We start from the raw sequence: 12,973 nt of genomic DNA on the forward strand, positions 1-12,973 counted from the left end.
GTGTTCCTCTTAGCTACTACATCCGCTCACAAAGTCAGTGAGGTGGCGGCTCCTGATGGCTGTCCCACCATTTACCATCTTCAATAATGAGAGGGTGGTACTCAGACTTCACCCAGCATTCATCCCCAAGGTCTCGTCTGACTTTCACATCAATGAACCTATAGTCCTGCCCTCATTTTACCCAAAGCCTCACGCGTCTGCTCATGAGGCGAGGTTACACTCGCTGGATGTATGAAGGGCTTTGGCATTTTACATTGACAGAACCAAACCTTTCCATAAGACAGATAGGTTGACAGTATAAATCACTGATTGCTCCAAAGAGGAAGCTATATCTCCAAACTCATCACTTCTTGTATCACCACTTGCTACTTTATCCATCGTAAAGCCCATTCAATGAAAACAATGAAAGCTTCCACAGCCTTCTTCAAAGGCATCCCATTGAAGGACATCTGCCATGCAGCAACATGGTCATAGCACAACACTTTTGTCAGAGACTCTGCTATTCAGCACCAGCTGACAAGAGATGCTCTGCTTTCAACTACTGTGTTTTGGTGGCTGGCAAGCCGAACTCCGGTACCCTCCTCCATGTTTTCTTTCTGGGAGTACTGCTACTCAGTCACCAGATGTGGAACACCCATGGGACCATTCGAAAAAGAAAGAGAAGTTACTCACCTTTGTGCAGTAACAATTGTTCTCTGAGGTGTGTCCCTGTGGGTGCTGCAAAACCCACCCTTTCTCCTCACTCAGGAGTTTTTCTCCTTTCATATCTTTCAGATTCTGGGGTGGCTTCTAGGAACTGCTTTCAGCTGGACTGCGCACATGACTACAAGAGCGCAAAAGGAACCTAATGCTGGCCATGCGTGCATGGTCTGGCCAACCATGGCTGTAAAAGTCTCCAAACTGTGGCGCCAGAGTGAGTCCGATACCGATGTGAAGCACCCACAGGGACACATCTCGAAGAACAATTATTACTGCACAAAGGAGAGTAACTTCTCTGTATTTGTTTCAGGCTCTGTATCTCTGGGGATTTGTTGTTTCATTGCTTTTTGTATTTTACATTTAATCCTATTTCTTTTTTTCCATTTCTGTCTCAAGTACAGTACTTCCATAGTAAAAGAGCCTCATGAGAACTACATCAAACATTGCTACATGTTAGGGAATCAAACAAGTGTCTAGTTTTCCAAACCTTCTAAATTTTCTTAAGATATATACTATGTAATTGAGGCATTGAGTTTGAGGCACATCAGACATAAATCAGGGTAGGGCCCTGTTTGTATTCTGAGTTTTTATGGTGCCTATTACAAGGGGGTCCTGGTTTTTGACTGGAGCTTCTAAGCCCCATGGTAACAATAAATAATAATATATTAGTAAAGGACCTCATGATTGTGTGGCTTTTCTAAGTTTTTTCCCACTTACTCCACTTTGCACAACTGGCTCATTTGTGTACAGTGATAGCGTCTTTGGTTTCATATATTTTTATGTGAAATTCCATCCATTTTATGTTGCCCTAAATTGTAAGGTGTCTGTATGCTGTAGCTTTTTCTAATGGCATTGTTACAGTGGAACTTTCCAAAAGGCATTTCCAAGACCTATATTAAGGGGAAAATATGTTGTTTTGACTATATTAACAAATTGGTGGCACAGTTCTTTGGTGAAACTGTAGCAAAGACTTGAAATTGGACAAGGTGAAGCAGGGTTGCCCTATTGTCAGTGGTATGGCTTTATTATTTCTGTGAAAAATCACTCAAATTGGACAAGATATAATGAACCTTTGAAAAATCTGTTTCCAAATGCTCAGTAGAGAGATTTTGTAACTTGGCTGATGAAATGTAAAATTATTCTCTGTACTGAGCACAGCCATCCAGACATAACTCTTTTGTGTGATTGGACTGTGCGTGTGCTATCCCCGCAGAATGACTGAGTATATATTGACTCTGGAGGCTGCAGGGACTGAACAATGCTCTCTGTACAATTTCCATCAGCAGCACAGCAATCTTTAATGTGCAGAGGATACCATTTTGTTCCACACAACATGACCTTGCATCATGACCTTACATGGTATTGTCAGGATTTTTTAACACCTTGGACATCATCGTCCCCGTGGGCCAGGGAATACATGCCTTTGGCTGTGTAAAATCAGTGCAGGCACATGAAAAATCTAAACTTGTCACAGGCTGCCATTTAGCAGCATTACCAACGGTCACTTTTTTTTAGTTGGCTCCCCCAGTAACCTGAACTCATGAATTATTCATGATCAAGTGTTTGAATCCTAGGCCTCTGATTGGGCAGAGGTGAGAACTTCTAGCACCTTCCAAGCCCCAGAGGACCTAATTGAAAACTGCAGGTGAAATCATGAATATTCATTTGGAATCATGAATAATACATGGACTCCCTGCATATAAGCAGGTGCTGCGAGGCATTCTGTGACCCTGGAGGACACAGACTCGCTTCTGCTACTCCACATAGGGAGGTGTGGCTGCACTTGTGGCGTCTGCCGAGTCCCTAAGGCCAGCCCTGAGGGGAGAAGTGGCTGAAATCACTTAGAGCTGTGAAATCACTTCAGCGCTGCTGTCACATCTGCGGCACTGACTGGGCTCAGGTGGTACCAATGCTCACCAGCAGCTCTTCTCCCTAGCGGCGTCAGCAGCAAGCGGTCTCCATGGGGAGGTGTTCGAGTGTCGAACTGGCCCGCCGAAAGGCGGGTACTGCGCGCTCAGCTGCCAGTCCCGGAGGCCGCCATCTCACCATCATCATCTCACCTGCGGCGCTGCCATTCAAACTCGACTACCTGATGTGACTCATCAATTGAATACGACAGCTCACCACAGGATATGACATTTGCCACCGGAATTGTCTACTGGAAACATAACTTTACCTACACATACACACACAGACTTCCCTGGGACATCGGGACCCCCAGTGGGGGGAGCAGGTGTCACACCTCTGTTGTGCTTATCCCCTGACGGTGGGAGGGCAGTGCCCGGGGGCCTGACCCTCAGGGCTGGGCCTTTCAGCCCAGGCTAAGTCTTTATTAAATGTACAGCACATTTAATTATTAATTATCATTATTAGTTAGATATTATTACTGTTAGGATTAATTAGCATCAAAAGATTGGTTTATTGGGAAGTTTCACTCCCTATACCCTTTATCCTATCATTCTTTGAGTTAAATAATTGCGGGTGAAGGCAGAAGCCTCCCCGCCTCCCGCATTCCTTGGACCACTCGTGTCCCATCGAAGAGTCAAGGCCTCCCAGGAACACATTTCAATTAAAGCTCAAAAAGGAGGAACGGAAGGCCTCCCACAAAATCAGGTGAGGAGTTCCCTTGACCGCCTCCAGGGCTAATCTTTAGGGGTAGGACTATCACCCTGCCCCCGGACGTTAGTGGGAATTAGCAACCCCCAGTCCTCCTGTTAAGTCAAAGGAAGGGATTTAAAATACCCTCTCCTTTCTTACCTTCCCCTTTTCAAAAATTTAACAGCAACTTTTTACCTTCCGGTTGAATAAAAATTAATAACTTCATCTAGGAGACGCATCGCCAAAAACAGTGTATAAAGTAAGTGTGTAATTGTAATCAGTGTTCTTTGTAGTATAGATAGGTTGTCGTTTCGTTAGTGTGCTTCCAGTAAAAACCGTTATTTTGTTACCATTTTAATCCTTGTCCTTGGTCTCACTCTTCCTTGCCAGCCACTCCCCGCTAGGAGGCTTAGGTGGGGTCTAGTGTGAACCGGGGTGGAGCTCTCCTGCCTGGGTTTGCAGCAGGGAACTGACTGGGTCCTGGGATCTGTGCTCAGGAGGTGTCAAACAGACCTTCTTGGTGTAGGGCTTTGTTTAATCTAACATCCTTTAGCCTGTCCAGAAAAAAGCCCGGCTGGTATGACTTCATATGTATGGGTTGTGTGAGGTCCAAGTGTGCAGAGAATACAACCTTGCTCTTCAAAATTATGTTCTGGAGCTTTAGTGGGAAAAACTTCATGAAAATGGCATCATGACAGCAAAACTTTGGGAACCCCTGGGTTAGTGGGATGGATCTTGTTTTGCCCTTGCTCCTTTGTTAGGTTGGTGTTGGTTGAATCCGTCCAGCCTAGTGAGTGTTGGATCAACTCCCCCTTTGAGATGTATAGGGCAGTGAACAGCTTTCAGAGCTGTTGTATCAGATTGCCTGAAGACAAGCAGTTATACTTGTTTCATGTTTCCAACCTTGTTTTTACAATCATATGCGTGAGAAACTTATTTTCTAAGTTTAGGAGGCATCACATATGATCACATGACTGCAAGAGCTGGTGTCTTAGACCCAGACCTTTTGTGCCTATGCTTAAATCCAGATCTGGACATGGCATCACATCTATGTGAATCAGTGCTTTTTTGTGACAGGACCACACAGCATGCTGTACTGGCACCACCCAGCCAGGTGGCAGGGTACCCTACCAGCCCCACACCTAGGGCATGGATCCTTGCCGGCAGCCCCAGCCCCAGCTCCAGAGACCCAGCCGGGGAACTCTGGCAGTCATGGGGTTGGGAGCTAACCAAGTCATGGAGTTCTGCCAGCAGCTCCAGCGCAGGAGACTCAAGGGAGAGAGGGAGGAGGGGAGGCGAAGTGACAGCTGCATACCAGCTCCTCTTTTTTTACAAACCCCGCCCCCAAAAAACAAAAAAACCACTGATATGAACAATACATTTTTTATTTACAGTAAACTCTTTCATATTTGGCAGCCCTGGGACAGGAAGATTGCTGGATATTCAAATATCCTAGCTAAGAGAGAGGTATACAGCACCTAGCAATGCATAACACTAAAGAAAAACAATATAAGATATTAAGAAACAAACAAAAATGTATGCAGAGTACTTTATTTACCAACCACAGTAGTATTGTACACTGTAAACGTATACTGTATTTGCTGTATTCATTTGTATTAACTTTCACAACACTGTACTTATGGAAAATGTAACTACAATTTACTTATGGTTGAAATGCTGGTTATTTGACAGTTCTGGATAATAGAATGTTGGATATAAAAGAGTTTGCTGTACACGTGGTCTATTATGTTTAATACTGCAGTGTTTAAGGGCTATAATTCCATCAAAGAATTTTAATGCCAGTGCTGTGCTAGACTGCTTTATGTTAGATCATTTTGGTACTATGTAAAATATATGCTGTAATCCAATAACATTTATATCAATGATGCCTTATATTAATAGATATGTGTATTGTATTAATATTAATGGATTTTTGTTGCATTCTGGTATAAGGTATTTTCAATAATTCATATCAGAGTTTAAACCTAATTACTGTTTAGGTGAAGAAAACAAAGTGACGCTCCTAGGTCTTGGAGCTGTGGAACCTTTATTTAAATTAGTCTCCCATGAAGACCCATTTGTGCGCAGAAATGCTACCATGGTGTTTGGGATCATGGCATCTAACAGTAAGAGTCTTCAGTTTTTTATTTTGTCATTACGTTGTATTTTGTAGTAATACTGTTGATGCAGATATAGGTAGCACATGAAAGGAATGATACAAATGAAAACATCCCATTAATGTTTGTTTCTTACGTACCATGAAAAATAATTACATTTAAAAATAAACAGAGGGCCAAATTTATCTCTGGTGTAACTCAAATGACTATAATATAATTAGACCCGAAATGCATTTCATCCCAAACAACTTAATGTAGATATGAAAATTCGGTCTAAATTCCAGTGGCTAGTAATTGGAATTCTAGCATATCTAGAAAGGCTTTGATGGAATTAGCTCGTGCTTACCAACCCAAGCAAAGGCTGTAATTACATAAGTTATCTAAGAAAATGAATTTGACAGTTTAGATCAGAAAGTGACTTGGGCAGTGTTGAAGTCATACGGAGTGGATAGCAGACTAATACGGTTGTTGAAAGATATCAGTGATAATGCGGAGGCACCAGTGAGAACATGTGGGGAGTTGGGAAGTTGGTTTAAAACAAGTGGAGGTACGAGACAAGGAGATCCAATATCGCCAAGTATCTTCATCACACATCTGGAGAGAGCGATGGACAAGATCAAGGAAGAGATAGTAGGGATATCTGTGCATGGGAAAACAATTAACAACTTGAGGTTTGCGGATGATATAGTTATCATTGAGAAAGATGAGGAGAAGCTAGCGAAAACGGTGAGGGTGTTAAACGAAGAAGGGAAGCGGTACGAAGGCTACGTCTACACGAGCCCCAGACTTCGAAATGGCCACACAAATGGCCATTTCGAAGTTTACTAATGAAGCCCTGAAATGCATATTCAGCGCTTCATTAGCATGTGGGCTGCCGCAGCACTTCGAAATTGACACGTCTCACTGCCGCGCATCTCGTCCCGACGGGGCTCCTTTTCGAAAGGACCCAGCCTACTTCGAAGTCTCGTTATTCCCATGAGCTGATGGGAATAAGGGGAGTTCGAAGTAGGCAGGGTCCTTTTGAAAAGGAGCCCCGTCTGGACGAGACACGCGGTGGCGAGGCGTGTAAATTTTGAAGTGCGGTAGCAGCCCGCATGCTAATGAAGCACTGAATATGCATTTCAGGGCTTCATTAGTAAACTTTGAAATGGCCATTTGCGTGGCCATTTCGAAGTTTGGGGCTTGTGTAGACACGGCCGAACTGATTATGAACATTGATAAAACAAAAACAATGGTATTTGGAGATAAGGAAATAGGAAGGAGGATCAGTGTGGATTGTATTGAACTAGAAAATGTAAAGAAGTTCACATATCTGAGGAGCAACATAACATATGATCTAGACTGCAAGAAGGAAATAGCAACTAGAATAGCGAAAGCAAGAGTGAGTTCGAAGGCGATGGGTAAGATCTGGAAAAGCAAAGCAATTAGCTTAAGAATGAAGCTGGCTGTCTTGAAACCATGCACTCAGCAGCATGTTGTATGGATGTGAGACATGGGTGATAACCAAAGATTTGGAAAGAAGAATATTGGCGTTCGAAAGGAGTTTTTACAGAAAGATTCTGAGAATAGGATGGATGCAGAAGGTCACCAATGAGGAATTATACAGAAAGATACAGCCGAAAGAGAACCTGCTACAGAAGGTTATAAAACGGAAGCTACAACTATTTGGACATATTTGCAGAAGGAACGACAAACAAAAAATCAAGACCCTAGTATTCGTCATAATGGATGGTTCAAATAGGAGTGACAGACCCCACAGAGAATGGATAGATGATGTAGTAGATTGGTGCGGAGCTAGTCTACAGAAACTAAGCTGCTCTGCACTGGACAGGGAAGGATGGAAGGAAATAGTGAGAGAAGCATCAGACACCAACGGGCGTTGAGCCCATGGTTATTGATGATGATGATGATGAAGAAAATGAAAAAGAAATAAGTAAATTATATTTTGCAGTCCCTTTTAAATTTCCACGCTGCTACAGTCATAAATGATGTCAGTTTTTTGGAGGTAACCTGACTAATCTTTTTCCTGTCCTTCCCTATTTAAATCTTTTCACTGTCTGCCCTCTGCCTTCACTACCAAGTTCTAGCTTCTGGTCCTGACCTTCAAGACACTGTACATCTCCCCTCCCGCTTACATTTCTGCTCTGGTTTCTTCCTACTCTTCTGCTTGCTCCTTTTAGTCAGCACCAAATGTCTTTCTCACCAACTCCCATTGTAAGCTTCTCCCATTTTCATCATGCCTTCTTCTATACTATCCATTATCCATTATTTTTGGAACAGACTCCCATTTCTGATGCACCAATTACCTCAAGGGTCTGAAATATCTGCCTCTGCAAACACCTAGGTCTTCTTCCTTTATGCAGGTTCATCCCTAACTGTTTCTCCTCCAGTATAAATGGTAACATTGTGACATTGATAGGCTCCAGCACAGCATCATAATAGTGTGATATTGACTGTTTCAAAGAACAAATGTTCTAAGTTATCTCCTGAACCTGTCTTTCCTGCTGGTCATATTTATGATAAGCACATGGTCAACAATTATAATGTCTTCAAAAAGTTTCTCTCAGAATGTCAGATTTGGGTCAAAAGGACAGATCTGGGTGTTTGCCTCCAAAATCTGTGCAATAACAAGGAAGTTAGATCATTTAGAATCAGGCATTCTTTGATTAGTGTGGCTATGGATGCTCCACATTAAGTAGGCATGTACCCTTCCACTTATAACTTCAGACTTTTGATAGCAGTGCGTCTTTGGCCCACTCATGTGCCCTTCACATTCTTTTGCCTTGTGCTGATGCTGTATAGTACTCCTGAGAGAATTCTGCACCAAAAAAAAATCTGCACACAGTATTTTAAAATGCTGCATATTTTGTTTGTCATTAATAAATGTGGAGGCTCCAGCATGACAGTGATAGGGTGACCATATTTCCCTGTGCTGAATACAGGCAATCTGGTAAAATTACTTAGATTGAAGTGAGCTTAATGACAATCAATCATACAAATGTTCAAATTAAGATCAACTGATTTAGCCCCTGTTAAAAAGAAATACTGTGTAGCTGGATTGTGCACGAAGGCCCATGGAACCTGACTGCAGGGGCTTCAGCAACCCAGACAGAGAGATGGCTCAACAGAGGAGAGTGCCCACGAGACACATGGGAGCAGGATCCAGATGTAGGGGGTGGGTGGGGTGAAGAGGATGCTGAATCCCTGTCCTGAGGTCTGCTCTGGAGCTTACACGTTCAGGGTTTGAACAGGCTGGAAACTGCTTAACTTAAAACCTCATACTGGAATCCCAGTGCCTTACACATGGCACGCACTCACTTATGGCTATGTGGGGACTATTATGTAAGCCCCATGGTGTCCCTGTAAATGTCAGTTGCCTTCCTTCAAATGTGAAGGTGGGATACTGAAAAAGTGATTAGCAAGGTCCAAAATGCTAACCCACCAGACTTCTCTATTTATGGAAACCATCAAATCTTGATATTTAACAACCACTGGTGATATTCAAGGAGTAACTATTGCACTCTAGGTAGTCAATGGTGAGTGTCCATGTGTGCCCATTGGCTTTTCTCACAGGACATACCAGAGAATTGCAGGGATTGCTTATAGGAGTTAACACTCCTTGGTCTTCTAATGGTATGATGGCTCTTTGAACACTGGGAATTGCTTCTTCCAGGATTCTATATTATTTTGATGTCCAAGGATCTGGCCCAGGTATGCCGGCCTTTCCAGGCTGGAATGCAGCTTATACTTTGCAAAAGCACTGGGGTATTCACATACAGTTGCCTCAGTCTCAGGCTCCTTAGAACGTCAGTGGTATTCCTCTAAAGCTTTAATGGTAGCTGCACAATGTGATGCTGGCACCACAGTTCCCACTTTGTGGCTACGTCTACACGTGAAGCCTACTTCGAAGTAGCTTATTTCGATGTAGCGACATCGAAATAGCCTATTTCAATGAATGTCTACACGTCCTCCAGGGCTGGCAACGTCGATGTTCAACTTCGACGTTGCACAGCACCACATTGAAATAGGCGCAGCGAGGGAACGTCTACACGCCAAAGTAGCACACATCGAAATAAGGGTGCCAGGCACAGCTGCAGACAGGGTCACAGGGCGGACTCAACAGCAAGCCGCTCCCTTAAAGGGCCCCTCCCAGACACAGTTGCACTAAACAACACAAGATCCACAGAGCCGACAACTGGTTGCAGACCCTGTGCCTGCAGCATGGATCCCCAGCTGCGGCAGCAGCAGCCAGAAGCCCTGGGCTAAGGGCTGCTGCACACGATGACCATAGAGCCCCGCAGGGGCTGGAGAGAGAGCGTCTCTCAACCCCTCAGCTGATGGCCACCATGGCGGACCCCGCAATTTCGATGTTGCGGGACATGCAATGACTACACGGTCCCTACTTCGACGTTGAACGTCGAAGTAGGGCGCTATTCCCATCCCCTCATGGGGTTAGCAGCTTCGACGTCTCGCTGCCTAACGTCGATGTTAACTTCGAAATAGCGCCTGACACGTGTAGCCGTGACGGGCGCTATTTCGAAGTTAGTGCCGCTACTTCGAAGTAGCGTGCACGTGTAGACACGGCTTGTCTGTAGTAGAAAGGAGTCTGAGATTGGGCAAATCTACCATCACCTGAAGTCTTTGAGTTATATCAGTACCCAGTATCCCGGTTCCTCCCAGCCAGTGAATCCCAAAAGAGGCTTTTGTCTCCCAAGGTCCAATTTTGGAATTTACTGGTTTGGCGAACAGTATGTCTGTGCCATTTCCCCTTGCATAGCCTTCAACATTTAGGTGGGAAGCCCCAGGATGAGCAGCTACCCTACTATCCCACTCAGAGCAGAGTATAGATACTGCTGCTCTAATATCCACTAACATATCTCGCACAAATTTCTTAAACACCCCAGTTATGGTCACTACAACAGTCCGACCCTAGTTATCATTAAGTAAGTTGGCAGAACCCTGGAGTGGCTGGGAAGTTAGGAGCAAGTCATAATAGATTTGGGGTACCATCCTCTGAAGATATCCCAGCCCACTGTTGATGGACCACCAACCATCAGTTGACCTCAGGTGTGGGAAGCCCATCAATGTAGGACCTTTTTTTATAGACTAAAAACTGGTTCCATACAAATCTATAAAAACCCTTGAGATCATTTTTTGGCTTCTGAATAATTTTTTGATTTTGATTGTGTGGCACACCCCGTATGTGTTTTGCCTTTTTGAAGATATCCCAGGACTTACCTTATACTGCCCCGCTATAGGGTTGTTACCTCTCCCTCTTGCTGCAGTTAAAGCTGCAACCTTCCTTCCCTTAGGACTGACCAGAAAAGCTCCCCTCTGAAGCTTATACCCCTCCCTGATCTTACCTCTACCTCACCCAGGAAAAGAGCATGAGTCAAGGGGCCTCACAGCAATCCAAAGGACAGAGCTCAACCTTTGAATCTCTGATGCTTCAAAATTATTGGCATTCTAGGATAATCCCCCAGCCAGTGCCTATAACATTTTTTTCCTCCCTACATACTGCTCCAGACATTCTTCCACTTGCTATCTCTTGGACTAGAATCTGCCAGTTACACTACTCTGGGCAAACAACATCCAGTAGATACCCTCATGCATTACCACAGGATTTTGTATCTCTGCCAGGAGCTAAGATATTCCTGTAACCTAATGAACTCCCTGACAAGAGCCACTATATCCTCCACCACCAAATTTGGTATGGTTGAAACCCTTGCCATCCACTCTACAGTGGTCTTGTGAGTCAGGGGCCCAATGACTTCCCTAGAGCCCACACATGGGCAGGAGAAAACTCCTATCTCAGCTTACTATAATGTTTGTAAGAGGTTCTAGAGACACAGTTTCTTCCAGCCAAGGAGGGATTGATACCTCAGGCTCTATCCTCAGCAGGGTTGCTGATGGTGTGGATGCCCTATGTTTCCCCAGATTGACACAAGAATTTGGTAGATTGCATTCCTGGTCAATGGGCACCCTTTCCTTATCACTATTGCTCTCCGTAGAGCTGTTGTGGAAGAGGGTCAGCCTGTAGGGCCCTATTGTCCCTTTTGTTCAGGCTAAATTGGCTTGTAGGTGTGTCTCCTGTTTCTGGCAGCCAACATGATGTGATACTTCCCTCAAACCAGCCTGCATAGTCTAGACTAGCTGACTCAAAGCTGTTTGAGATGCCTCAAGTTGGATATTTATTGTTGTTGTTATTTGTCTTCTTTGGACACAGTCTGTGAGGTCCTGAACTTGAACTGTGAGCTGACTAGTCTACGTAGTACGTACTGTGGCTTGTTCTTGAAGTGTATTAATTTTGTAATGGGGTTTACCCAACTCTGCCTCTATGGCACTAATTTCAGTGTTAGACTCTAATATCTGATGGTGCTGTTCAACTACAGTTTCCAATAATTCCTTAGCGGGTGAGAGGAAGCCATATAATAAAGCTTTTTTCTGATCTTTGTTGCGGGTCATGGCTGTTCTGCTGTGAATTCTGCCCACTGCATTTGCAGTATGTCCCAGGCCTCTCATCCCTGCAACGTTCTGACTCTCCATAGGTCTTTGCCTTTGACTAACTTGTAGATCTCCCACAGAATACATACCTATACATATATACATACATACATGCTTATACATAGGCAATTCCTATTCAGGCTCCCACTGTGGACTGAAACAATTTGCCCATGCCCACATGGTACCTACCATTTGAACAAACGTTAAGCCAATAGGGATATTAGTTCCCTTCAGTGGGCTTTAAATTGCCTGAATATGCCTTCTGCACTGTGCTTTTGTTGTACTTGGGTGTCCTCCATCTCCTCCTGTACTGGAAATGCAGCGCTCAGTTTACCCTGTAAGCTTTGACTTCTGCTGTTCCCAATATATGACCAGCCAATTACTTTAAACCACCCTCACTTCCCTATAAGCCCTTGGAGAGGCTGGTTAGCTAGGCCCTCCTGCTGTCCAGACAAAGGCTTGGATCTACAAAAGTTCCAATGGGTGACTGGTTCCTGGATCCCTTTGAGATTGTCCTAATAGGAATCTTGAGGTGAAATTCCTCTAATAGCCCAAAAAATTCTTTTGAGTAGCTAATACAGAGACGCCTCTCTGCTTCTGGTACACACCATTTTGGTTTTCTGGCTTCTATGCTCTGTAGTTTGTCCCAAGTGGACTTCAACAATCTCCACACTGCCACTTGCTTGACTACCTTCCCGCTACTCCCAAGGCCTGAGTGTTTTTACAGACGGGCAGACATTCTTGCTGTCATGCAGATATCACACGTACAACCTTATCTACATAGGACTCAGTTTCCAAGGCCAAATAAATCAAAAAGGAACCATTAACAGAAAGGAGAGGGAAGACCTATAATCACAGAAAGAGGAAACAAGGACAGGAACTCCACAAATGAAATTTGGGTCTCCTGGCTGGCTCGCCAAATTTATAACAGAAACTGCCTCCAAAGAGATCCACTCAACCTCTTATTAGGTTCACCCTTTCACCCATCTAGCAGAGTATTCAAATGAGGAGTTCGTCCACAGTTATAACAAAACTATACTTTGTTAATTATAGGG

The 12,973-nt window shown here is 44.1% G+C and overlaps 1 protein-coding gene across 1 annotated transcript in view; it reads left to right on the top strand.

Annotated features, from left to right (window-relative positions):
- ARMC3 (armadillo repeat containing 3) overlaps positions 1–12,973 on the top strand; it is a 204,011-nt gene that overhangs the window by 98,353 nt on the left and 92,685 nt on the right. Inside the window, exon 9 of the mRNA XM_074984870.1 lies at positions 5,298–5,423. Coding sequence (XP_074840971.1) covers positions 5,298–5,423 — 126 coding nt within the window. The remainder of the gene's footprint in view (positions 1–5,297; positions 5,424–12,973) is intronic.

This window comes from Carettochelys insculpta, chromosome 2 (assembly GCF_033958435.1).
Source record: "Carettochelys insculpta isolate YL-2023 chromosome 2, ASM3395843v1, whole genome shotgun sequence".
In the NCBI taxonomy this organism is placed as follows: domain Eukaryota; kingdom Metazoa; phylum Chordata; order Testudines; family Carettochelyidae; genus Carettochelys; species Carettochelys insculpta.